Source organism: Schistocerca nitens, chromosome 8 (genome assembly GCF_023898315.1).
Source record: "Schistocerca nitens isolate TAMUIC-IGC-003100 chromosome 8, iqSchNite1.1, whole genome shotgun sequence".
NCBI lineage: Eukaryota > Metazoa > Arthropoda > Insecta > Orthoptera > Acrididae > Schistocerca > Schistocerca nitens.
In genome coordinates, this window is record NC_064621.1 from 513,704,490 (window position 1) to 513,731,465 (window position 26,976).

Here is a 26,976-nt window from a genome sequence, read left to right on the forward strand (position 1 = left end):
TTCACTCTTCTCTGCTTTGCCTTGGCTCGTTCTACAGCTCTCTATAAGAGAGCAATACCTATCTCTTGTGAAGATTGCACTATTTTTTGCTTTTTATTTCAGCAGAGTATTCAAAATGTTCGAAACCTACTTTTCATATCAAGTATTCGTTCCGCATTTGCATATATGTCAACTTTGTCTTGCTGATTACTCCCGTGTGAAGTAGCCATGGGACAGCCTACGGGAAAATGATACGATTGAAATTTTGAAATGGACGTACCATTAAATGGGACAGGCCTACAGGCCAAATAATTATATTCGGTTGCTGATTTACTACATTTATAGGGAAACATCGGGAAGCATATGAATATCACTCTTAAAAACGCAGTAGAGGACCGGTCATCTGAATTTCGCTAATCCGACATTCCATTTAAATCGAACAGGTCGGCGGAAAAACTGTAAAAAATCATCAAATTAATGTATTTTGTCAGTTTTAAAAGTCGTATTTGTCAATTTCCGCATCATTCGACTTTCCTGCTCAACCGAATTATCCACGGCCTGTTCAGGTCGAATAAATTGGGCTCTACTGTATAGTATAGTACACTGATGTGACAAAAGTCATGGTGTATCTGCTAGTATCCTGCTGGACCTCCTTTCGCCCGGAGTAGTGCAGCAACTCGACTTGACATGGACTTACGACGACGTTGGAAGTCCCCTGCAGAAATATTGAGCCAAGCTGTATCTATAGCGCCTGCGAAAGCGTCGTCGGTGCTGGCCGTTGTACACGAATTGACGTCCCGATTATGTCCCATAAATGTTCATTGGGATTCATAACGGGCGATAGGGTGGCCCAATCATTGCTCGAATTGTCCAGAATGGTCTTCAAACCAGTCATGAACAATTGTGGCCCGGTGACATGACATCGTTGTTTGAGAATATGAAGTTCATAAATGGCTGCAAATGGTCTGCATATAGCCGAACATAACCATTTACAGTCAATGATATCTTCAGTTGGACCAGAGGACTCGGTCCATTCCATGTAAACACAGCCCACACCATTATGGAGCCACCAGGAGCTCGTGCAGTGCCTCTTTGACGACTAGGGTTCATGGCGTCGTGGGGTCTGTGCCACACTAAAACCCCACCATCAGCTCTCACTAACTGAAATTGGGACCCATCTGATGTGACCGCAGTTTTCCAATGGCCTAGGGCCCAACTGATATGGTCACGATCCCAGAAAAGGCATTGCAGGCGATTTCGTGCTGTTAGCAAAGGCAGTCACATTGGTCGTCTGCTGCCATAGCCCATCAACGCCAAATTTTGCCGCACCGTCCTGACTGATACGTTCGTCGTACGTCCCACGTTGATTTCTAGGGTTGTTTCACGCATTGTTGCTTGTCTGTTAGTACTGACAGCTCTACGCAACCGCCGCTGCTCTGGGTCGTTAAGTAAAGACCGTTGGTCACCGCGTTGTCCATGGTGAGACGTAATGACTGAAATTTGGTATTCTCAGCACACTCTTGCCACTGTGGATCTTGGAATATTGAACTTCCTAACAATTTCCGAAGTGGAACGTCCCATGCGTCTAGCGCCAACTGTCATTCCGCGTTCGAGTCTGTTAATTCCCGTCGTGCGGCCATAATCAAGTTGGACGCCTTTTCACACGGATCTCCCGAGTACAAATGACAGCTCCGCCAATGCAGTGGCCTTTTATACCTTGTATACGCGATACATCCTCCATGTGTATACGTACATATCACTTTCCAGGACTTTCGTTACCTCAGTGTGTAATATAAACTCTGGGAATCGCCACAATACTCACAATGAAACCGATTTGTCTAAGTAAGAACATTTCAAATAGGAAACACAACTACCAGGAATTACCACAGTACTCACAATGAAGCCTATTTGTCAGAAAAGATCAGTTCGCAGTTTAGAGGCGGGACCTTATCCGAAAAGCAGCAGCTACTATGTGCACGGCGTACGTTACACCGATAGCGGAAGTGCTGCCTACCGCACATTGAGTGTCATCAGATCGAGCTTGCGCCAGAGGTTTCCAGCCAATGCACGAAATGGCCGGTCAAAGTGGCATACACAGTCGTACTTTTAAGTAATCGGACCATGGTCACACCTCTCGTCAAAGTGAGAAATGGTCGGCCTATTCTGGAGCTGGCCGCACTTCGGACTTTTGCCATGTAGGAACACTTTTTAAGTAAGTTGAAAAGGAATGGTGTTGCATAATTATAGTGGCCTTCTGGTGCTGAGTAGTAACGTGCTCATGAGAAACGCATTCCACAGAACCTGCACAGTCTTTGCACATCGTTAGAAGCAAAGCAAAAGCCTCAGCTCATCATCACTTAAAAAAAAAAAAAAGCCAAATAGCTTGCACTTCATTCAAACTGAATTTGCAGTCATCAACCTATAGCCAACAGACGCGATGTAGTTTTCATGTGAATACGAGAGCACCACAAGTTCACGCGAAGACAGCGTAAGTATCAGTAGGCATTTCTATTCTTTTTTCAGTGCCTGTTGCACACGTTCTTACCCAAAATCTAATTCATGGCTGTTGCCATAAAAGGCAAACTAAAACTTTCAGAATAACGGAAATTACTGAAAAACTCGTAAATAGTGTAGATTCAAACCCACTTTTTACAAAAGATTGGAGAGATGTTTTGCATCACTTTCAAATTACTCCGGCTGTTATGATGTAATATATTGATTATTTGGTGTCTTTATCTCTTGTGGCACCCATGTCAAACGAAACTAGCACAGTTCTTTACGAACGCAACATGTTCCTCATTTATCGATGTTTGCAAATCCATGCAGTGTTGCGTGCGAGCTGTAACGCCACCTTTTTGACTGGGCTTCAGAATACAAGGAGAAAAGTGTTACTAGTCCCAGTGGCTCTATTTGACTACGGCAGTATTTGCTTCGGTTCTGCACCTCAATATGTTTTACACATACTGGACAAAATACACTTCAGAGTAACTTGGTTGTGTCCTAGTGCAGTGGATTCCACACTGAATAATAGCATGATCGTGGCAGCCAAGCAGGAAATTACTACCTGACAAATTTATCCTACTAAATGCCTCAATTATTAGTCATCTTCTACTTAAACCGGAAAACCGGCAATCAAATTATGTCGTAGGAGGAGATTCGAATACCCATAAGTAATAGACATTAGTTCACGTTATAAGCTTATCACTTAATTTACGAGATTGTCTTCCAGTTTTTTTAATACGACTATGAAGCGAGCTTTCAGAAGCACCAAATAATATTGTCAAGACATTGCATTCAGCAACATCTGCAGCAGTAAAATCGTGGGTTGTCCAGATGACAATCATGTTCTTATATACACTGATCAGCCAGAAAATTATGACCACTGATGTGCTACCGATATAAATCCCTCCAGGCGATAGCAGCGTCACCTGGCGAAGAGTAACTGATAATCAAAGACAGGCATGGTGCATGTAATGTCAGTGAGCGTGCTGACCATGTGCAGAATGGGGAAGGCGTGTGAGCTATCTGAGTTTGGCTGAGAGCAGATTATGATGGACTGGAGGCTCGGCGCGAGTATTTAGGGAATTGCGTGACTTGTCGAGTGTTCGAGGAGTTCTTTGGTGTCTCCTACACGTGTGAAAGCAAGGTCAAACCATGTCCAGACGTCGTGGGGTTGGGCGGCCACACCTCATTACAGATGTCGGACGTCATAGGCTAGGCAGACTGATAAATCAGGACAGGCAGCCAGCTGTTGCGGAACTAACATCAGACTTTAATGCTGGGTAGAGTGCAAGTGCGCCTGAACACACAGTGCACCGAACACTCCCAACGATGAGCTTCCGCACCGACAGCCCATACATGTGCCATTCGGCAACTACGACTGAAAAGAACACGTGACCGTCGCCACTGGACTTTGGCGCAGGGGCAGAGCGTTGCATGGTCTGATGAATCCCGATACCTTCTTCACCATGCCGATGGCAGGGCGCGAATCTGTCTTCCAGGGGAACAGCTCCTTGACACCTTTACTTTGGAACGGAGACAAGCTGGCGGCGGCTCCATTATGCTCTGAGGAACATCGTCGGACGTCATCCATCGGTCCAGTGGAGCTCGTGCGAGGCACTATGACGACCAAGGAGTATCGTACACTGTTTGCAGACCACGTACCCCCCTTAATGACGATCATGTTTTCCAACGGCGGAGGCGGTTTTCAGCAAAATAATCGCCATCTCACAAGGCCAGGAGTGTGATGGAGTGGTTCGAGGAACACAGTGGCGAGTTCCAGTTGATGTGCTGGCCCCCCAACTCGCAGATGTGAACCCGATGGAGCACATGTGGGATGTGATTGAACGTGGCGTCAGAGCTCATCGCCCCCCTCACCGGAATTCACGGGAATAGGTGACTTGTATATGCAGATCCAGTGTCAACTCCCTCCAGCGACCTACCAAGGCCCCATTGCTTCCATGCCACGACGCGTCGCCGCTGTTATCCGTGCCAAAGATGCACATACCGGGTGATCATAATGTTCTGGCTGATCAGTGTATCTCAGTGGATCGAGACCCAAAATCGAGTACGACATGCCCTCTACTGCCCTTTTACTGAAATGGACGAAACGTATGCTCGTCCTCAGGAATTATTCCTATATTGCGCTGCAAACCACAAGGACGAAATCAACAAAAACTGTGTTATGCGTTGTACATATTTTCACTAGTTACTGACATTCAGAACATTTGAATGTGTAAGGTTCAGTGAATATAGGAAAAAGGAAAACAATTGTGAAGGTAAAGCTCACGCATAACTCCCGGTGCGCGTCATCTCGTTCATCATTGTTATTCTTGACCACAGCGTAAAATGTAGATCCTTGGTTCTATATTATGTTTGGAAATTTGTACTCGTCGGCAGCGGGACGTACGGAAGAAGTGCCTGCAAAACTTTGTTTCGACGGTGATAAGTGAATTGGCGAATGATACAGTGAGCTTAATTGTTCTGTTCTAATATTGAACTTCTGAAGGTTATGAGTATAGTCCCTTCTCTTCGGAGTTACATTTTCATTTACTTTTGCATCAAATACCTCGTAACTGTTACGGTTGTAAAATCCTGCTTTTGCCAGCATACTCCTTTCTGGAAATTTACAACCTTTCAGTGTTGATTTTGTCACAAATTTTTGGAAATAAGAGAAATTTTTCACAAAAATGTTGCGTTAGTTGATTTACTTTAAATAAGATCGAGGTGTCATATAGTTTCATAGATACTACCGAAATCACAATCGCATGGCAGGTACGAGTGGCCAGCTATCATGTGGTAATGTTTAGTTTCTTCGAATGTATCGTTGTGGACATGGCCGAAATCCCAATTCTTTTATACTAAACGTATTATTTGACAAGAAACGAGTTCAACATTTTGGAATCTCCTATGTTCTGCGTTTTGCAACTGTTCTGTTCCTGAAATATGTAGCTCCTCTTCACTCTTAAAATTCTGTATACCGAAATTGTAGGTGCAAAGCTTTCTTTTGTAAAAGTAAATCGTAATCATAAATTTGCGAGTTGGAAATGCTTACTGGATGTAATGCGTAACTGCCGGAGTCTTCAACTTGGTGGTTGTTGGAACGAGATTAGATGACACGCGTCTGCTTCCACCGTCTTCACTAATTCAGAATTCTGCTGACTACTGACTTTTAGGTTTTTGATATAGATATTGATTTGCCCACGCAGGTTGTACCTATTGAACCTGGGAAGGGTATACCTAATTTTATGATTGGTGTCGAACCAGTTGCCCTCACAGGGGATGCCGGCTTATCGTTAACACCTTCAGTGCTGGCTGGGCAGGAGGGTTTCTGTACCTCAGTGACACTGAAGGCTGTGCTGGTGTAGCATATCTTCTCGTAGTATTATGCAAGCCGGACAGACCTCAGCAGAAGGGCCTGACAAAAAGTGTTGCACAACTTTTTCCTGAGCTGGGACTGGCCGTACAGCTAGACCTCTTCTATTGTAAACTCAGGGCATACTCCAGGGACCATCGTCAGGCGCGGCAGTGGAACGTTTTGTGTTTCAAAGAACGGGAGTGCCTTGGCGTCACCACCAGGACCGTGAGTATGGTAGACACCATTATGTACATAAACGTCAACTTCAAGGTGTGCTACGTACTAATAGGGTGAATGACTTCAGAGGTTAAACAGCCTAGCAACCAGCCCCCGGGACACCTGCCGCCCCTAGTTGTATAACACTTGCTCAGGAACACAGGCCTCTGCCTGACTCTACTTTTATTTCCCTACCGGCTCGTGGCATACTTACGGAGTGAACTCAGTTCACATCTGCTCCTGTGGGATGGGTGTATCGTCAGGAAATACTTATACCCTCCCAACCAATATAGTTCAGTTGGTCAGTCCGTCGAAAAATACGTCTCAGAACTATAACAACATGCCACTACACTTTCATCGTAATCAAGAGAGCAGAGAGGAACCTTTCAAAAGGTCTCCCCTTTCTATATTCACAAGGCGTTGGAAGGTATTGCTGGGTCTTTAAGAGGCCTTAAATTTCTTCATAATGGATCACTCCTAGCTGAAGCTGCCACGTCACACGAGGTATCTAAACTTCTGGGATGCAAAGCTGTAGGTGACTTCCCTGTTATGGCTATGTTGCATAATTCCCATAATTCTGTAAAGACATCGTTATCTGCTCTCATATAATGGAGATGGATCTCGAGGAGTTAAGTGAAGAATGGAAGAACATAGCTAACGCGGAAGTGCAGAACTATATGGGAGAGTCACTGATGCATTGGAAAGAACTAAAACATTTATTCTAACCATCAACACTCCGGAATTACGTGAACGTCGCAAGGTTCGACCGTTTGTTCCTAATCCAGTGCGATGCTTCAATGTCAAAGATATGGTCTTCCCACAATGGCATGTGACAGGAATACTATTTGTGGAAATTGTGCAGGCTCAGCTCACGAATTGGGCAACTCTTCCACACTTCTGTTGAGGGTCACTAAGTATGGAGCAGGAAGTGTGGGGTTTATAACGGGGAAAGGAAAGTTATGAAACACACACCCTATGATCAAGCTAAATAAGCTTTCAGAGCTACACAACTTCTGGTGTTTGCATCGGCTCTTAAAAAGCCAGTAGCCAAGTGTGATGCCTCCACACAAACCCTGACTATGTGTTCAAGTATGAGCACATGCACTTTTCAGTGTACCTGGGGGGGGGGGGGGTGTTACACTTGAAATGACGGACTTATCACAGACAAACATCACTGCACACCACAGAGTTCTAAATAGCTTTCCTCTCTACCAATGCAACCAACTTCTCCCATTAATAACGAGAAACGTCACACAAAAAGTCGTTCGAAACCTAGAAAAAGTGGCAGCAAAACCATTGGCGAGCACCCTCTCTTTCCGTATGTGATTTTTATGGTTGAGGACACTGATATCCACGTGGAGGAACTGGAGAACTGAGCACCGTTAATGTTCCCCCTGATTTTTCGGGTAAATCACGACTACCAAGGGAGAAGGACAAGGACAACCACCAGTAATCAATTACTCTCACAGGGACTTCTGTATTACAGTGGAACTTAAATTGATACCTATCACATTTGGAAGAATTATGGCCCCTGACCCAGGAGGAACCTTCCACGCCTGCTTACAAAAGAAATCTCATTTTAAAATCACCAACACATCTCAGTTAAGGGGCTAACACCACTATAGGAAGGACGATGTTACTAGACAAAGGTCTAAGGGTGGGGTGGCTGTTTTCATCGATGACAGATGCAACTCCTCTCCTGTCCTCCTTACCATGGCCAAACAAGCAGTGACAGTGGAAGCTCTCACACCAGTTGTGATAACATGGCGTTCTGTTCTTCTCCTATGCCATGACTATTGGGTGCAGATGTACTGACAGAGCTCTGTCAGGCACTGTGTCCACCCATTCCTCCTCATGGTTGACTTCACTGCTAACAGTGTGCTGTGGGGCTCGGCTACCACTTGCTCCAGGGGTCGAATTGTGAGCACCTCATCCATTTAGTGCATATCTGCCTTTTGAGCTCTGGTCAGGTGACACACTTTTCTACAGCTACAGAGTCATCTTCAGCCATTGATCTTTGTTTTTGCTCCATAGATACTGCAGACTCAGTTTAGTGGTAAGAGACCACAGATTTGCTTTCCTGAAACGACTTTCTGGTGTGGATCCACATGCTGATTTGGACTCTGTTTGACAGGAGATCGCAAAGACGGGTGGTTCAATGGTCCAACTGGTTGTGATACAGTCACAGGCCATTGTCGAATAACAGTAGTGCATGCAGGAGGTAGTGGATTATGTCACATGTATGATCCAACGAGCTACAGCTGATTTCGTTCTCCAGTGTATCAACCACGTCAGATGACGAACTATCCCTTGATGGAATGAAGAGTGTCACTTGACAATTAGAGCTGGGCACACAGCTCTGCAGCAGTTCGAACACCATCCAACAACAGAAAATATTTGTGCCTTCAGGTCTGGGGGAACAGAAGCGAGGTGAATGATAAAAGAAGGATGAGGAATTCTTGCAAGGAATTCATAACTTCAATTAATCAGTCCACTGCATGACCCAATGAGGCGGATTTTAGGCAAGGACAGTACACAACCCCTTACAGCCTTGTTAAGAAATTGAGGTGTAGTGGACACACCTAAAGATAAGGCTCAGGTTTCAGCTGAATACTTTTTTACCATCACTGCATCATCTGGGTAATGTCTCGAGTTTTAGATGTTCAGTAGGACTGTGGAGGTGGAAGGCACCACTTCTTCTTGTGTAATTGGGAGATCTACAATTTTCCATTCTCCATGTGGGAATTGGAATCAGCTGTCTGCAGCTGGAGACATTGCCCTAGGAGTGAATCAGATTCATTATGCCATGATCTGTCATCTGTGCCCTGGAGCCATAAACAAGCTCCAATCTTGTTTCAGTCAGATCTGGTTTGATGAACAGCACCACATCACTTGAAAGGAAGCAATATTAACTCCATTTTGGAAACCAGTCAAGGATCATGCCAGCCCTAATAGTTATTGGAGTGTAGTCCATACCAGCTGTATGAGAGAGACTATCTAGCTCATTGTCAGCCATTGCATGTCTCCTTGAATCCCAGAGTCAACTGTGCCACTCCCAGCGCAGTTTCAGCGGCTACCATTCCGACCATGACAACTTCATTCTACTGGAGACAGCAATACCAGAGTCTTCCTTATGCCACAACCATTTAGTCGGCATGTTTTTTGATCTTGAAAAATCATGCAACCCCACTTGGAGATAAAACATCCTTCGCCTGCTTCATGAAGGGGAACTGTGTGAAAGTCTGCACTTGCTTATTCAGTTTGTCCTCAAGGACAGGTGCTTTTTCTGTTGCGTTGATGATTTCTTGTCTGATTGCTTTGTTCAGGAGAATGGAATCCCCTAAGGCTGTGTACTCGGTGTCATACATTACCTAATCACTATCAGTGGCATCTCCTCTGAAGTCAGAAGTCCACTGAACAGTTCTTTGTTTGTGGGTGACTTAACAATCTTCTGCTCTTCCTCTGATTTTATGATGATGTGACAACTTTAACTGACCATAAGGAGGTAGCAAACTTGGGCAAATAAAAGAGGTTCTAGGTTATACTTGAGAAGACTACTTGTGTCAACTTTAACCATGCTTGTTGCAGTTTCCATCCATCGGGACTCATGGTGGGGGACATGGTTTTACATTTTAAGGACAATGTGTGCTTTTTTGGGCCCACTGTTCAATTTTAAATTAATCTGCCACCTGCACGTGAGCTTCAGATCATTGAATATTTTGTAACTCCTTGGTGGAAAAGTGTGGAGATCTGACAGCTCCCGCCTCCAGCAGTTTAAGATGACATTTGTGAGATCACAGATTACAACAGTGTAGTTTATGGATCAGATCATAGTTTCTATCTCAAGATGTTAGACCCTGTCCACCATGAGAGCATTTGGATTTCGACTGGAGCCTTTCAGGCCAGCCCAGTTCAGAGCCTGCATGCAGAGGTTGGTGAACCATATTTGAATTTGGTGGCACCTCCTTCTGGCTCAACAGGCTCTGAAAATCTCCATGTTGTCTCAGTAATTGGCATTTAGTGCCATGCCCCCCCCCCCCCCCCCCCCAACTTTGAGTGAGTGTTCAGAAATCAGCCACATGCCATCAAGCCATTTGGGATATGTGCTACTGACTTTCTCACAGGTCCAGATATATCACACCTCGGAAACACAGCCAGGGATGGAACAAATATCTGCTTTGGCGTCCTCAGACACTGGAAGTGAGTTTAAGCCTGATACAGTACAAGGAAGTATTTAGTCCAGATTACGTTTTTGTAACTCTGTTTTCTTTGGGTTTGAGTATGCATCATTGTTTCACATGGTTGGATTCCAGCTAGGAAATACCCTCAGTTCTTCAGCTGTTATCCTGACATGGTTTTCCAAATGTGACTTCTGGAACAATTTACAAATTGTGATTTAGAGTTGTATGGCATTATGACGGCACTGAAGTCAATTCAGAGGCGTCAGAGTACAAGATTTCTTGCCTGTTTTGACTCGCTCATTGGGCTGCAAGCAGTTCACCAAATGTACGCAGTAGGCAAGTTGATTCATCTCATATCTGACACCTTACAGCAGCCAGCTCCTACACTGAGACATGGACGTGGACTTTTGCTGGTTGCCTGACACACTGTGATATAGGGAAATGACAAAGCCAACAAAGTAGCCAAAGGAGCATGTTGGGATGGTATTGTACTTCAATGTGCCATCCCATTGCATGCCATCATTTATTTACATGACAGAAGAATCTTGCATCAGTGGGAAACTGAATGGTTGGAAGTGGCAGACAACAAACTGCAATCATTCAGATTGACCACACAGGTCTGGCAGACATGGTGACCACGCTGGTGGAAGGAACTGCTACTCATGAGACTGTGAATAGGGTGTAGCCCTTTAACACACATTTTCCTTCTCTGGCAGGAGGATCAACCACTTCGTGTAGTTTGTGGTGAGCCACTTTCAGTTCATCATATTTTGGCAATGTGTGTTTTATATGCTGACCTCAAGGCAGCCCTCAGTTTGGCTGCAGATCTGCTCACCATCCTCAACAACACTGAAACCAGTGTCACATGGATTTGGAAATTTTGTGAACTGTCGGGCTTCATCCTGAAAGTGCTGGGGAGGAGAGGTGGTCTTTAATGCATTATAAGTAATCCACATGTGGGGACAGCCCTCATTGTTCCCCCACATGAATGGCGTACTGAATCTTCGTAAGGGTGCTGATGATCATTGTCTGAACCTGTCGTGATGAAAATGTTTGGAAGCAAGTGCAAGATTTGTAAATTTTTGGTCAGCCAATGAATATAAAGCTCATATGGAGCAGTTAGTTGGAGACCTACAGGAAGCTATTTTTTGAATGGTCTGTTTACCTGACTGTAGGGGCTTGAGAGAAAAGGCGAGAACTTAATGCGAAGATGTAGCTTTGTCACCCATTCTTTGACGCTTTTATTTAAAGGCTCATGTTTTTTTCCTCAAATCTGTTTCAACTGCCCCTGTTTCTTGCATTTTGTTTAGTAATACGGATGTGATTTTCATGATACTGTAATCATCATAGAGTGTGGTACAACATACTTCAGCACTTTCAGTATTGGTTTGCACCTTGTAGCTAATGTGATTTAACATGTGGCTTAGCCTTCCTTTAACATGTATTTGAAATCATTGCTGTCCAGAAGTTTAGATAAGTTTGAGTTTTGTAGATCATAATTCCCCAAAGAGCAGAAGTAATCAAAAATAAATTGAATATTGTTATAACCCAGCTTGCCAAAGCAGCCACAGAGGCTAAGTTCACCTGTACAATGGGCAGGCCAGCTTTGTTTTGCCTTTTGAAATGTGTGCTCTTGTCCATCATTCTGATTTCTCTGCAAAATATTGGTTCCGTCATAACCAACAAAAATATACTGCCAGAAGAAAATAATTAGTACACCCTTTTAGAGGTTTCAAATTCACTCAAGCTTTATTGTTATAACAGTGCATATGGAGTACACGAAATGATGATATTTGCAGATCAATGGCACAAGCAGTTCAGAGGTACCATGTATTGACCCGTGCTGAAACACCCACATTAGTGCGTGGCGTACTCTCCACAGGCAGCAATGAAGGCACTGACTGTGGCATCCAGATGATCATACAGGTGGTGAACACTGTTATACCATGCCTGGTCGACCTGTTCACATACTTCTATAAGAGTTATTGGGTTGACGAGTTGCACAAGTCACTTCTCATCCCATCATATCCTACACCTGCTTGATTGGAGACATGTCTAGAGATTGTGCTGGTCAGGGTAGTTGCTGCTTATGTTGCAGAGCTTGTTGAGTTCCACAGGAAGTGTACTGGTGAGCATTATCCTGGTGGAACAACACATTACCTTCCTGTTGCAAGAACAGGAAAAGATTGAGTCTGACAACATTCTGCATGTACCGAATACTGGTTAGTGTCCCCTCCAGGAATACCAAAGATGAATGAGAGTTGTAGCTTATTGCACTCCAGACTATAAGGCGTGTTGTGGGGCCAGCATGTCGTGGAAAAATGTCCTCTATGAGACAATACTCACCAGGTCTAAGTTTTATGCACAAACAACCATCATTTGCATGCAGGCAGAATCTGCTTTCATTGCTGAAGAGCACGGCATGCTATTCCATCTTCCAAGCAATTGTCTGATGGCACCAGTCAATCCGTGCATGTGGATGTTGTGGAAGTGAGTGGGAGACAGATTAGAGGTGTGTGTACCTGTAATCCCACTGCTAATAACTGATTAGTTTCATGTTGACATGTTTGGGATCACAAGCCCTCTTACCTGTGATGCGGTAAGTGTACCATCTGCCACTGCTACCCTCACAGTACGACAACCTGGGCAGGCATCTGTGCTATGTGGACACCCAGTACCTCAAGTACAGGTGTGAGAAGGTTCAGGTGACCACTGATACCAGCATCATTACACAACTGATTCGGCACATCCAACTTGTCTGGAAATTCTCTGAAAGGACCATGCCGCCACTCGGAAGGCCGCAATTTGAACCCTTTCAAACTCACTCAGTTGGATGCATGAATGCATCTTGTGTGGCATGGTTGCCTGTGTGCTTCACACATTTGTGGTGCACTGAGCCTTCTGGTTATGAGCATGCTCTGCTAAAGGGGGGAGACAACTGGCACTCTGTTAGCAGATGATGTTGAAACCATTGACAGTACATCTACTATCCACCCAGGTGGTATATACCATCATTAGATCAAAATCAATATCATCTCTCCAGGTGAACTAATTTTTTTCTGGCAGTGTAACTGCGCCACTGTAATGTGGAATGCACGTACAATTGTAACTCTTCATAGTTTGTACTGTAAAGTTATTCCTTTTGGTATGAGCACTCTCTATCGCTACACATTTGTGGGGTTGCATTCAGCTCACCTATCACTTCAATCATAATTCATCAGTGTTTTAAACTGTGTTTTCTACAGGGAATAAAGACAAAATCTGCATAGTAAAACGCTTGTGGATTGACTTTCGTAAGACTTGGGCAGCAATAAAAAAAATAATGGGGCCCATGTTGACTGGGCTCTTGTGGCTCACAGTGTTTCAGGTGTACAGCTGAGATCTTGGCAATTAAAGCAACTATAAAATATGGAATATCAGAAGTTCCAAAAATGTAGTCATAACAGAATGTAGAAGTGTATTAAAAAAACTGGAAAATCATAGCAGCTGGACCCAAACAAATAAATGCTTGATGTTGGTAGTAAGCAGCAGCATCCAGCCACAATTTGGTTTGGTTTTGCTTTAATAAAGAAAAAAAAATAATGGTTTCAAATTATATATTCATTATCAGAGGCTTACATACTTTGATCAGAACACATGGACATCGATGTAAAGATCAAGTACCTTATAATAAACAAAAATTCATAGTTTCAAAAGTGTAACAATACTGATTGCACTACAACGTAATGTTAGAATGGATTTTACTTGAAATAATCATGAGAAATGTGTGTTTTTATCATCTTTCTTGAATGAATAACACACATGTTGTTGCATGGTAAGAAATATACTTACTGTGGTCTTCATCACTATTCAAATTCGTTACGCAACAACAAATTGTATAACTTTTATAGATTAATACCATCTTTTTCAACTATAATAAATCTGTCACAAAAGGCAGTATTAATATATATGAATTGTGTAATGGTGACTGCAGAAAAATAGGCAAGAAAACAAAGAAGATACAATGTATGTTGAAACACAACATTTTTGATAAGCTCTTATCAGAAGAAAACAAATATAGAACTGTCAGAAAATACATGATTATCTAGTATGAGTGAGTCAGCACCACCCACCGCAGACCATCAGCCCATAATATGCAGGAATTACATGACCTGTGGAGAGACAGCTGGTACCACATTCTCCCCATACCATGAAGATTCACTGCTGTATTGCATTCCAAAGATGGACCAACAAACTACTAAGCATGTGGTCATAATGTTTTGGTTCATTGGTGTAAACAAACACTCTGACTTTGTCACACCTGTGATAAATTATATATAGACAATAAATATATGTTCTTGCAAGGTGAAGGACCCTGAAAGTCTTTATCATCTGAAAACACAGAAACAAGAGTTTAAAATCCAGGATGATAGTATGTAAGTGTAATGATGTGTCGCACATGGGAAAGAATATGGCCAAAGATATTTGCAGTGGTGGTATACTTGTTATGTTTACTTGTGTGACACTGCTTTCCTTTTCATGAGATTCTTCACATGTAGAATTAATGCCTCAATTCGTTCTACATTGGGAACTATAAAATAGCAGTTGGGTTCAACAGATAGGAAGTTTGTTTCATGAACAAAGCAAAATGAAAAACAAACAATGGAAAATCCAGGATGTAATAATGGCAATATTATCAAAAGTACAGTTGCTACTCACCATATAGCAGAGATGCTGAGTTGCAGATAGGCACAATAAAACGACTCTCAAACAAAGTTTTCGGTCAAACAGGCTTTCATCAGAATTAGACAAAACACACACACACACACACACACACACACACACACACACACAAACACACACACACACACACACACACACACACACACACGACCACAGTCTCTGGCTGCCGAGGCCAGACTGCGAGCAGCAGCACCTGATGGGAGAAGCAAACTGGGTGGTGGGACTAAGGAGGCTGGGAGGGGGAAGGATAGGAGAGTAGAGGTGGGGGACAGTGCAGCTTGTGGGAACATACAGGGGTGAGGTGGGATGAGGGTCGGGAGCTAGGTGCGGCCGGGAGGTTAGACAGAGGGTGGGAGGTAGTGGAAAAGGAGAGAAGTAAAAATACTGTGGTTGCGTTGGTGGAACAGAGGGCTGTGGAGTGCTGGAATGGGAGCAGGGAAGTAGATAGATTGGTAAAGAACAATAATTAATGAAGGTTGAGGCTAGCAGGACTACCGGAATGTAGAAAATATTGTAGGGACAGTTCCCATCTGCGTAATTCAGAAAAGCTGGTGTTGGTGGGAAGGATCCAGATGACACAGGCTGGTAAGCAGTCATAGAAATACAGAATTTCGTGTTGGGCAGTGTACTCGGCAGCTGGGTGGTCCAGCTGTTTTTTGGCCACAGTTTGTCAGTGGCCAATTATGCAGACAAACAGGTTGTTGGTTGTCATGCCCATGTAGAATTCAGCACAATGGTAGCAGGTTAGCATGTAGGTTGCATGACTGGTTTCACAGGTAGCCTTGCCTTTGATGCTTGTGACCAGACTGGAGTAGGTCGTGGTGGGAGGATGTATGGGGCAAGTCTTGCATCTAAGTCTACTTCAGTGATACGAGCCATGAGGCAAGTGGTTGAGAGCGGTATTGTGTAGGGATGTACAAGGATATTGTATAGGTGTGGTGGGCAGTGGAATACCACTCTGGGAAGAGTGGGAAGGATAATGAGTAGGACATTCCTCATTTCAGGGCACAATGAGTGATAGTCAGAACCCTGGTGTAGAACGTAATTCAGTTGCTCCAGCCCTCTATTGTACTAAGTCACGATGGAATTCTCCTCTGTGGCCAAACAGTAGGGCTTTGGGAGGTGATGGGTGACTAGAAAGATAAATCAGAAGAAATTTGTTTTTGTACAAGGTTGGGAGGGTAATTTATCGTCTGCAAAGGCCTCAGTGAGACCCTCTGTATATTTCGAGAGGGACTGCTCGTCACTGCAGATGCGATGGCCTCAGGTGCCTAGGCTGTATGGGAGAGACTTCTTGGTATGGAATGGGTGGCAGCTGTCGAAGTGAAGGTATTGCTGGTGATTGGTAGGTTTGATACAGAGAGAGGTACTGATATAGCCATGATGAAGTGAATGAAGTATGTAAAAACAAGATGAAATCTGAACTTTTAGGCTGATAGTGAAAGGCAAAAACCATCTGAAATAGACGTGTAAACACTATGGGATCAAAGAAAAAAAAAGTTACATTCACATAAAGGAAAATCAGTGGCAATTGGAGAAGTTACTTAAAAGGTTATACCTTCTAAACCATAGTGACGAGTTGTTTGCTCGTATAAATGTCATCAATTTGGTGGCTTATGAGATTTTTCTTGTGATTTTGCAAAACTTCCAAAGTTCAGATTAAGTTGACAATATTGCATTCAACAAGATCTTTCCATTCTGCCCACCATTTTTTCCACTATTTTTCTCTTCATTTACAGAAATGTTTAAAATAATGGGTGGATAGGTGGTAATGTTTAAGTTTATACATATATTGTATTACTTGACAAAAAATTCATTGTTACATCTTCTGTGCAAAAGAATATTTGTTTCTGACTGTTGTCATGTTAAAGGTGTTATGGTTTGAATAGAAACTATTTGTAATGTGTGACTTGATATGTGTTTTTCAACTCCGTTTTCTTGTTTTAAAGGCATTTCTGGAACAAGTGAAAGAGAAAGGCAGTGAAGCCTCCAACATCATAGGGCAGTTTGGTGTGGGTTTCTATTCCTGCTTCATGGTAGCAGAGAAGGTGGAAGTCTACACACGCTCCTGTGAACCTGGTTCTCCTGGTTTGCGGTGGACATCTGATGGGTATGTTTCAGCGTGCATCACTTCACAGTATGCTAAACAATAGTTATTGCAAAGAACAAAATTATGTGACACTGTATCACTTTCATCTGTGTGTCCTGTGCCCTGTGTGTGTGTGTGTGTGTGTGTGTGTGTGTGTGTGTGTGTGGAAGGGGGGGGGCGCAAAAGAAATGGTTCGGAAAGCATTATTTGTTGCAGTTAGGGGGACAGCTTGTGAGTGCAATAATTTGAAGCCCTATGCTGAACCTAATTTTTGTGAATACTTGGATAGTATGTCTGATTTTAACGGAATATGTGTAATAAAGTAAAATAGAAGTTGTTTACCAAGTTTCTTTATAATATACAAATTGTTCCTCAGCAAAAAAGTAAGTTAGCATAGTGTTTTCCATGTGGTGTGTAAACTGCTGAAATGGAAAGTAGTAACTACCTCAGGAAAATCGTTGTGTGTGTGTGTGTGTGTGTGTGTGTGTGTGTGTGTGTGTGTGTGTGTGTGGGTGTGGGGGTGGGGGTGGGGTGTGTGTGTGAGAGAGAGAGAGAGAGAGAGAGAGAGAGAGAGAGAGGAGGGGGAGGGGGCACAAGGTCACAAAAAGAGTGGTAAAAAAATACATTTAAAGATACCGCTGTTAGTTGCTATTTCTGTGAATAAGTGATAAGATTCTCAAAAGAACACATCAACAACATTTGCAAGTTTTTACTGTCTCAGCTGGAATGAGAGACTCTTTAATTTGTGAAAGTATAAGCAACCAAAAGGATAAATGGTGATTATAGGGCCATGAAAACAGCAACTAAGACCAGGAAGTTTCCAATTCCATGAATTAATGGCTTTGATTTTTGTGGTTTCTGTTAAATGAAGTGTCTATATTTTCTGGAGAAAGTCAAAGTCCAGTGACATCAGCATACTCATTGATCATAGCACGCTTTTTTCTCTCTGTGTACAAGAGCTTTTTGGAAAATAGCTTCCATTTTCAAGTAGCCTGGGAAACATTGAGGAAAAGAGACATATGCTGTACATATACACCCAGTAGGTCAGTGTGCTTAGGGCTGCCACAGTGTGAAAGCCCCACTGCATTAGATGCCTACAGTAGCTATTCAAAGTAAGCTGAAAAGTTCTTGATACTGATATTTCTTAACTTTTGCTTCAATGATGTACACCTTTACATGCACATCAAACAGTGGCTGGGCTCCCAACGCATAGACTCCAATGAAGAGCTTCAAGATACTGTCGCAGATGGGCTCCAATTGTATTATGCAGACTTTTATGGAGAGGGAATTTGTTAACTTGTTAAGAGAGATTTTCAGTGCTTAAACCTGAGAGGTGATTATGTAATGAAGGAATGAAAAAGGTGTAGTTTTAAGATTTTTGTAATAAATTTGGTTTAACTATTCAAATTATTCACAGCCTAACAAAGATTACTTTATGAAAGGCCTTCATACATTTTAAATTTGTCTCCTCCCTTCTCAGTACTACCTCTTTACAGCTAGTGCAAACCCTCTTAGTAAATTATTTGTCTGTCCTAGTCAGTTACCTTATACCATTGACTTTTAACTAGTTGTTTGGTTGGTACCATGTAGTTATTGCTTGTTTCTCAAATGTGAAGACTGCAATTAAGATAAAGAGGAGTGTCTCTCTGTAATAGACTAGGCATTCGGGGGGGGGGGGGGGGGCAGAAAAATTTGACCACATAGTTTTTTTATCTGATGCAGACAGTTGTTTATCTACATTCACACTTTTCAAACTATGCCATGAGTACAGAATGAGACTACATTCTTAGTAGACAGTTTGTCTATGTGCTTGGTGTATTTTATTTCAGTCATCGTACACATTTCTATTTTGCAGATCAGGAACTTATGACATCCAAGAAGCAGAGGGTGTGCAGCAAGGAACTAAGATAATTATCCATTTAAAAACCGAATGTCGTGAGTTCAGTGATGAAGACACAGTTAACAGTAAGTTGATATAATATTGTGTCTGCAGAGTAAGGACTCAAACACTGTTCACATATTTAAATGCTTTATTTGTATAAATTTCAGATATAATTAAAAAATACAGCAATTTTGTTGGAAGCCCAATTTATGTTAATGGAAAGAAAGCTAATACAATTCAGGTAAGTGTGTTTTTTGACTGTTCCTAAACAATTTAGTTGCATGTTACTTAATAGATGTTGCTCTGAATGTGTACCTGGTATCGTGATTGAATTGTTTTATGTTTGAAATTGTGAAGGCAGAAGAAGAAGAAGAAGAAGAAGAAGTTACAAACACTCCCCCCCTCCCCTCCGTATCTTGTTCTGTTGTGGTTTGAAAATACAGGCATGATATGTAAAATCAAGAACCAAATCTTAAGTTTGTGGATAAAGGATTGAAGTCCAAGTCCTTCAACACAGTTCTTGTGCTTCGGTGCAGCAAGAGACTTTGTCAGTACATCAGCCATCATATCTTCTGTTCGCTGATATCCCAGTCTCAGTGGGTACTCTTGTAGAGCTTAGTGTATGAAATGATATTTTATGTGAATGGGCTTTGTCTTAGAGTGAAAAACTGGGTTATATGGTAACTTTCCTCCTGACTGGCTGTCACTGAACAAGGTGATACATTGAGTTCCCAAAGCCAGCTCCTTCATGACTGTTGGCATGTGAACTTTGCTGCTTCACACTAACTTTGGTCTGCTACATTTCCATTTTGTCATTGTGTTGATGCAGTTGCGTGTAGGTGGAATAACTCTGTCAAAGGCATAGATTAATTCATTGTCTGATGATGGCTCTGATTCAAGAGGGGCAAACAGCATTAAGAGTAAATGATACATTGGTGACATATGTGTATAGTGTTACAGAACTTTTGAACGAACATTTTATAACTGTTACTGAAAATATGGGGTTGTCACGTTCTGTATATGCTGCCATGGGATAGCTCCTACCAGACATTTCAAGTAACTTCCATAATATGAATTTGACCCTCACTACCCCAGCAGAAGTAATGTCCATCATAAAACCTTTAAAATCAAAAACATCTAGTGGGTATGATGAAATATCAACAAAGTTCATTAAAGAATGTGATCTTGAGTTAAGTAACATATTATGCTATCTGTGTAACGAGTTGTTTGTCAGTGGAATATTTCCTGAGTTGTTGAAATATGCTGAAGTTAAGCCACTGTTTGAGAAGGGAGGTACAGAAATAGCATTAAATTTCTGTCCAATTTCACTTTAGCCAGCATTCTCAAAAATTTTAGAAAAGGTAATGTACAATCGGCTTTATAACCAGTTTATCACAAATAACATACTGTCAAAGTCACAGTTCGCATTTGTAAAGGGTTCTGATATTGAGAAGGCTATCTACATTTATACAGTCAAAATGTACTTAATTCATTAGACAAAAATTGCAAGCAACTGGTATATTTTGTGATCTGTTAAAGCCCATTTGACTGCATGAATCACAATATCCTTTTAAGTAAATTAGACTATTATGGTGTAACAGAAAATGCTGCAAAATGGTTCAAATCTTATATCTTTGGCAGGAAACAAAGGGTGTTATTAGGACAAGACGTATTTCCAACTGGGAACTAATTACATGTGGGGTTCCACAAGGTTCCATCATAGGCCCCTTACTTTTCCTTGTGTATATCAATGACCTTTCATCAGTAACATTACCAAACGTCAAGTTTGTTTTGTTTGCTGATAATACAAACGTTGCAATAAATAGCAAATCAAGTGTAGTCTTAGAGAGATTGACTAATGAAATTTTTGTAGACATTAATCACTGGTTCCTAGCCAATTCTTAGTCACTAAATTTTTAACAAGCACACTACATGCAGTTCAGAACTTGTATGGGATGCCCCACGAGTATATGCCTAACATATAATGACAAGCAGACGCAAGAAGTGGACAGTGTTAAATTCTTGAGATTACAGCTTGATGATAAACTCAATTGGGAGGAGCACACCACAGAACTGCTGAAGTGTCTAAAGAAATCTCTATTTGCAATGCGAATTTGTCAGACATAGGGGATATAAAAATGAAAAAGCTGCCATACTATGCTTTCTTTCACTCCATAAAGTCATATGGGATTATTTTTTGGGGTAATTCATCAAGCCAAACTAAAGTTTTCTGGGCACAAAAACATGCAGTAAGAGTTATATGTGGTGTGAACTCAAGAACATCCTGCAGAGGCCTTTTTAGGGAAATAGAGATACTAACTACTGCTTCCCAGTATATTTATTCCTTAGTGAAATTTGTCATTAAAAATATATATCTTTTTCAAAACAACAGCTCAGTTCATGGAATCAGTATTAGAAATAAGAATAATCTTCACAAGGATTTAAAGTCACTTACTCTTGTAGAAAAAGGTGTGCACTATTCAGGAACACACATTTTCAATAACTTTCCAGCAGCCATAAAAAGCTTAACAACCAATGAAATTCAGTTTAAGAGAAGCCTAAAGGATTTATTGGTGGCCAACTCCTACTCCATTGATGAATTTCTCAGTGGAACCAACTGTGTGTGTGTGTGGGGGGGGGGGGGATGGTTCTATTATATGTTTATTATCTTATAAATAATTTTTTTAAATTTTAAATTCAGTGCATTAATGTGATCTTAGTAAATGAGTGTTATAAAATGATCCTTTCATATAGTGTTCATTAAAAAAAAAGTTTACGATCATTCCACGTGTGGCCTGTGAAAGGTACATTAGTTGTTTAAGTTGTAAATATTTGTCATGTATTATTGTTTTTCTGACATATTCTACATCCTGGAGGACCTCCTCACTACGGATCAATTGGAATGAAAGGAAATCTAATCTAATCTAATCTAAAACTCACTGTTTGTATCAACATTGAAATCTCCTCCTATAGAATCATAGAATTCATGTTGATGCCTCCTTATTGGTGGTGGTCTGATTCATCTTCATAGAAGTTCACGTAAGTTTGTTTGGGTTCAAAACTGTTGTGATCAAGGGACTGCACATCTCTTTACATGTGAATCGTGTGATTTCTCATTACCCATACATGATAGGTTTTCTGTCAGTCAGAATAGTCTACAGAAATCCGTTCTTTGCCTTTAGAATTAAAATTTTCATTCTTTCATAGGTTATCCAAGAAGACAATCTTTAGAGCAAATGTACGAATACGAGATAGGTCAGGTTTTCTCATATGGAATTCACACAGATAGTCCTTTAGTTAACCAACAATTCTGAATGTAGTTATCTGTATTGATGGCTTTGACCCAAAATGACGGTGGTTGTTCTGACTCAAACAGCCTGCAACGAACCACTTCAGCCAATGACTGGCTCTTGTGTTTGGAGACACAATTCTGCTGCAGTGTGTATAGAACTGCTAGTCATCACTTTATTCTTACCACTCTGAGGATGAAGTCCATTCTTTCATTGCACTACTCCTTACTGTTTTCTGTCTGGAAGGTTTTAATTTCATGACCAATCTGCTGTTCAGTTAGGTTTCTGAACTCAGCAAATTTGTTTACAACTTCTCATTTATATTGAAGAAAATAGTTGTGATGACATCTACTGTGGTCATTGAAAAAGATTAGAAAAAATTGTGCATGACCTAGAGATGTTTATCTCATTAGCCCACAGATGTCAGTGTGAGTTAACTCTAGAAGTTTGAGTCCCCCTTTCATTGGGTGAAGAGAGTGGACTTCATTTTACATTCAATACACATGGTGCATCAGGTGTATCTTGTGTAGCTGTACTGGTTTTCTCAAATGACACTGTGTGGTTATTGTCCACAACTTTGCTACTGAAATGAGACTGTTTCTGAATTTCGGGGCATACAATATGTTTTTCAGTGTAAAGGAGTTGGCATCACTAGCTTCAGTTGCAATGTATACGTCACCTTTAGTTGTTACTTGGGAACATTTTGGACTGCAGGCATTAATTTATCGTGCTTTTCTATCACACGCGTGAACACTTTTGGACTCTCACTCTTATATAATGTGCGATTACTGATCCCTAGATTGGAATTTGTGAAGTGTGAGGCATTTGAGCAGTGCTGATCTGCAAGCAGGTTCTTTGGATGCATAGATTGAGTCTAATTTAAGCCATACCTGATGTGTTCTAAGGCAGTTCTTTACTTGCTTCAGAACTAATGAATAAAATCAAGTCTGCTTTTGCTTTTCTCTCTGTCATCAGTCATACTTTGTATGTAGCTACTGTAGCACTGAGCTTTTCACCATCACCAGTCACCACATACATATTCCTATACAACACATACATCATCTGAGTGAACTTGTTTGTTTATGTCCTTTCGAGCTTATGACTTTAAGCTTGCATAACCTGGGCCCATAACCTGTTGTGTTGTGGTTTTAATTTCAGACCCAACATGTAATTACTGAAAACCTTTATTAATAGTTTACTGTGTGGTGGATAACATAGAACTTAAAACAACAGGCTTCAAGATATGCATTTAGTGACATCTGTGGACACCAATGATATTACATTGCAGTAAAATTTAAATCTTGACATATTTAACTCATGGTTTCCTTATATGTGGTATGCTATACAGTTTAAAACTGGAAAATTTTGTCGCTACTATTGATATTGTTGTTTTGAAGTAGAGTAACCCATAAACTTATTCAAATACATCTAAATCGACATTTAGTCACCATATTGCACACTTCAATGTCTGGCAGAGGGTACCTAACATAGTGTTGTCACTTTCCTGTTCCAGTTGTGAATAATGTGTGGATGGAATGACTATTGAGAAGCTTCCATATGAAATTTTTCTTGGTGAAGAATGACAAGCTGTTTAGTTGCATGATATTCCTTTTGTTCATCCCGTTCTACCCATTCCTTCCCCTAACTAGGTAACAGTGTTGAACTGTGTAGAACATATTCAAAAAGTCTAGGACCATAGCACCAACATGAGCACCAGTATGTACTTCCTTTGAGACCTTTTGGATGAACAGAATAAGTTAGATTTCATGAGGTTGTTGTTTGCCGAATACATATTAGTTCAACAAAAGAGGTTTTTAGTCTGCAGAATGATTATAATACACAAGCATAAAATATATTCCAAAAGCTTACAACAGTTTGACATCAGCTGTATAGACCTATAGCAGTATGCATCTATTCAATAGCCCTTCTTAAAAATGGGTATGACCTGTGAATTTTTCCAATCATTTAAAGTCTTTGCTCCTCTAGCAAGCTATAACAGACTGCTGCTAAACCTGGACAAAGTTCTTTTGTATAATTGGTGTGGAATTGTAAAGATGCAACAACTAGTTTTTTAATCATTTTACATTTGGTTCATTTTCTATCCTGTTGTCACTTATCTTGATATCTGTTATTTTGCAACAGTTGAAGGGAGGAACCGTAGTATGACTGTGCTAAGTGAAACAGTTTCAGTGAACAGAATTTAGCATTTTGGGCTCTTCTCTTTCATCTTCCATTTCAGTACCAGCATAGTCATTGAGTAACTGGATAAATTTCTTTCACCTGTTTACTGACTTAAGACCAAAACAGCTTATAATTTTTTGTCAAACCATTTTACAGAATTCTACGTTCATATTTGTCAAACATTCGATGCATATCTTTCCTTACACTGCCTTTGCCTTGCCTGAGTTTTTAAGTATCAGCAAGGCTTTGGTTGATTTTAAATATGAAGTGACATTCCCCTTGCTTCCACAGCAATTTTGTAACAAGGCTGTTTCAAATCTTTCCCATCTCTCATGACTTTTCTTAGAATATATCTATGTAATGAATATTTGTACAATACTTTTTGTAATTTATACTCAGTGTTTTCAGTCTTCGAGGTACCCTCTTATGGTACTATAATACTATCAAGAAATTTGTGCACAATCTTTTCCAAGTTACTTCTGAAACTTCTTACTAGTAAGGGTCCTGAAGCTGGGCATATATGAAATGTTCCAATTGCCATGTTTGACTCACCTGTAACACTTATATTCATCATAATTAGTAAATGTTCATAATGAGTATTAACCTCACTAGATATTATTGTATTATTTATGGCTATAGCCATGCCTCCACTATTTGGTGTCCAGCCTATCATTGTGATATCATTGTGACATCTGATCAGGATGTAATATTATATTCACTTCTGGTTTCAGCCACCAATATGCACCCAATACCACTGGTTATATACTCCTAGTACTACCGCGTGGTTGTAATTAAAGTTTAGCTAGTCATGGAGGTCCAGTGTGGGCTGCAATTGTTGTATGAGGGCAAAACTTGGTAGATGTGCTAATGCATTAATGCAGAACAGATTTACACTAGGAAAAAATTAATTCCAATTTTGGTCACCGGCTGAAAATCTGGCACTGTACGCTGTTTGTATGATGATGTGCCATCCACATTTGTCATTTTACAAGCCACAATGTGAATGAACAGCATAGCTATCTAGAAGAGAGGCCGTGCACTGTTAGTGAAAATATTTTATGTGAACAGCAGCAATTACAGCGGTGCATTCAGAAAATATCACTGACTGAAAGGTCTGAAGAGAGGCCTCCTGTCATTGAATGGTTTAATGAAGACGATGATGAAATTCGAAAACATGGGTCAGCTTGGTGTTTCTCCTGGAATGTATCCTAACCCAGGAGAGGTTGTTGATGCTGTAACTGATTATTCAGTTTGTGCTCTGTATAGTGCTTGTGCTCTAGTAGCATCATGGGAACTGTCCATTCCATAGTCAACAATATGGAAAGTTTTGAAGTCTGTTTTGCACTGGCACCCTCACAAGATCCATACTATGCCACAACTGATACTCATGATCCATAGCAATGTTCTGAATTTGCTCTTCAGTTTCTGGAATGAACTGAAGTTGAGGACATTTGGCCGAGCAATATTCTATGGAGTGACAAGGCACATTTGACACTACAGGGAGCAGTGAATATGCAGAACTGCTGAATTTGAGGTACTGATGAACCACATGTCGTGCACGAGAAGCCATTGCTCTCACCATATGTGACTGTGTGGTGTGGATTCACAAGTGCCTTTATTCTTGGTCCATTATTCTTTGAAGAGAATGTGCCCAGAAGGCCTGTCAGGTGTACCACAACATCTGCACAGTATTGAGACCAACTTGCAGAGCATGTAATTCCTGCTTTGGAAGAACTCAACTGTGTGGAAATAAATGTTTTCACGCAAGGTAGGGCAAGACCTCATATCACTCACACAGTGAAAGATTGCCTTAATCCAACATTTCATGAATGTGATATCTTCAGAGGTTTTTCTGATGCATGGCTTGCAAGATCACCTGGTCTGAATCCCTGCGACTGCTGGCTCTGGGGATATTTAGTTTTATTTATTTATTTGCTACAAGAAACAAAAAATTCTAATTGGTAACACACTGTCACATTCTTGATTGTATTAGTAATAATACTGCCCACAAACTGTTATATAGATAGTGTGGGTCCTGGGGATATAATAAAAGAATGCATTTGCCAAGGGCATGTTTGGTCCTACCTGATCTGAAGGCAATTATACAGGAACATGTTGCTCAAATTCCATGGGAACTGATGCAAACAACAGATGATCCTGTTGTTTTACAGGTGTGGTATCTCATCGACATCTCTGGTGCTCATACTGAATAAGTTGCATAAGCAGCTATTAATAATAAAAACAGCTGTATACGTTCCTCACTTGTTTGACCTTTTCTGCCTCATTTCATTATATATGGAAACATTTCTATGTGTCTCCCTTGCATTCATTGTGCCAAATATGCACATGGTTGAAAAAATTCAAACTAATTTCTTTATAGTGTAAATCAGTTCCACATTAACACATTAGCATAACTACAAAGTTTCGCTGCCACACAGTGATTATAGCTCACGCTGGACCTCCGTGAGTAGTGGCGCACACACACATTCTACTATTTTAATAGTCAATTCCTGCGTTAGTCCACAGCCAATAGCGTAGGTTGAGAAATCTGCATCTGAGAATGTGTGTGTGTGTGTGTG

General features: G+C 41.1%; 1 protein-coding gene across 1 annotated transcript in view; it reads left to right on the forward strand.

The window, feature by feature from the left end:
- LOC126198530 (heat shock protein 75 kDa, mitochondrial) overlaps nt 1-26,976 on the forward strand; it is a 379,324-nt gene that overhangs the window by 288,941 nt on the left and 63,407 nt on the right. The window contains exons 6-8 of the mRNA XM_049934925.1: nt 16,905-17,065; nt 18,900-19,009; nt 19,094-19,167. Of these exons, the coding sequence (XP_049790882.1) occupies nt 16,905-17,065; nt 18,900-19,009; nt 19,094-19,167 (345 nt within the window). The remainder of the gene's footprint in view (nt 1-16,904; nt 17,066-18,899; nt 19,010-19,093; nt 19,168-26,976) is intronic.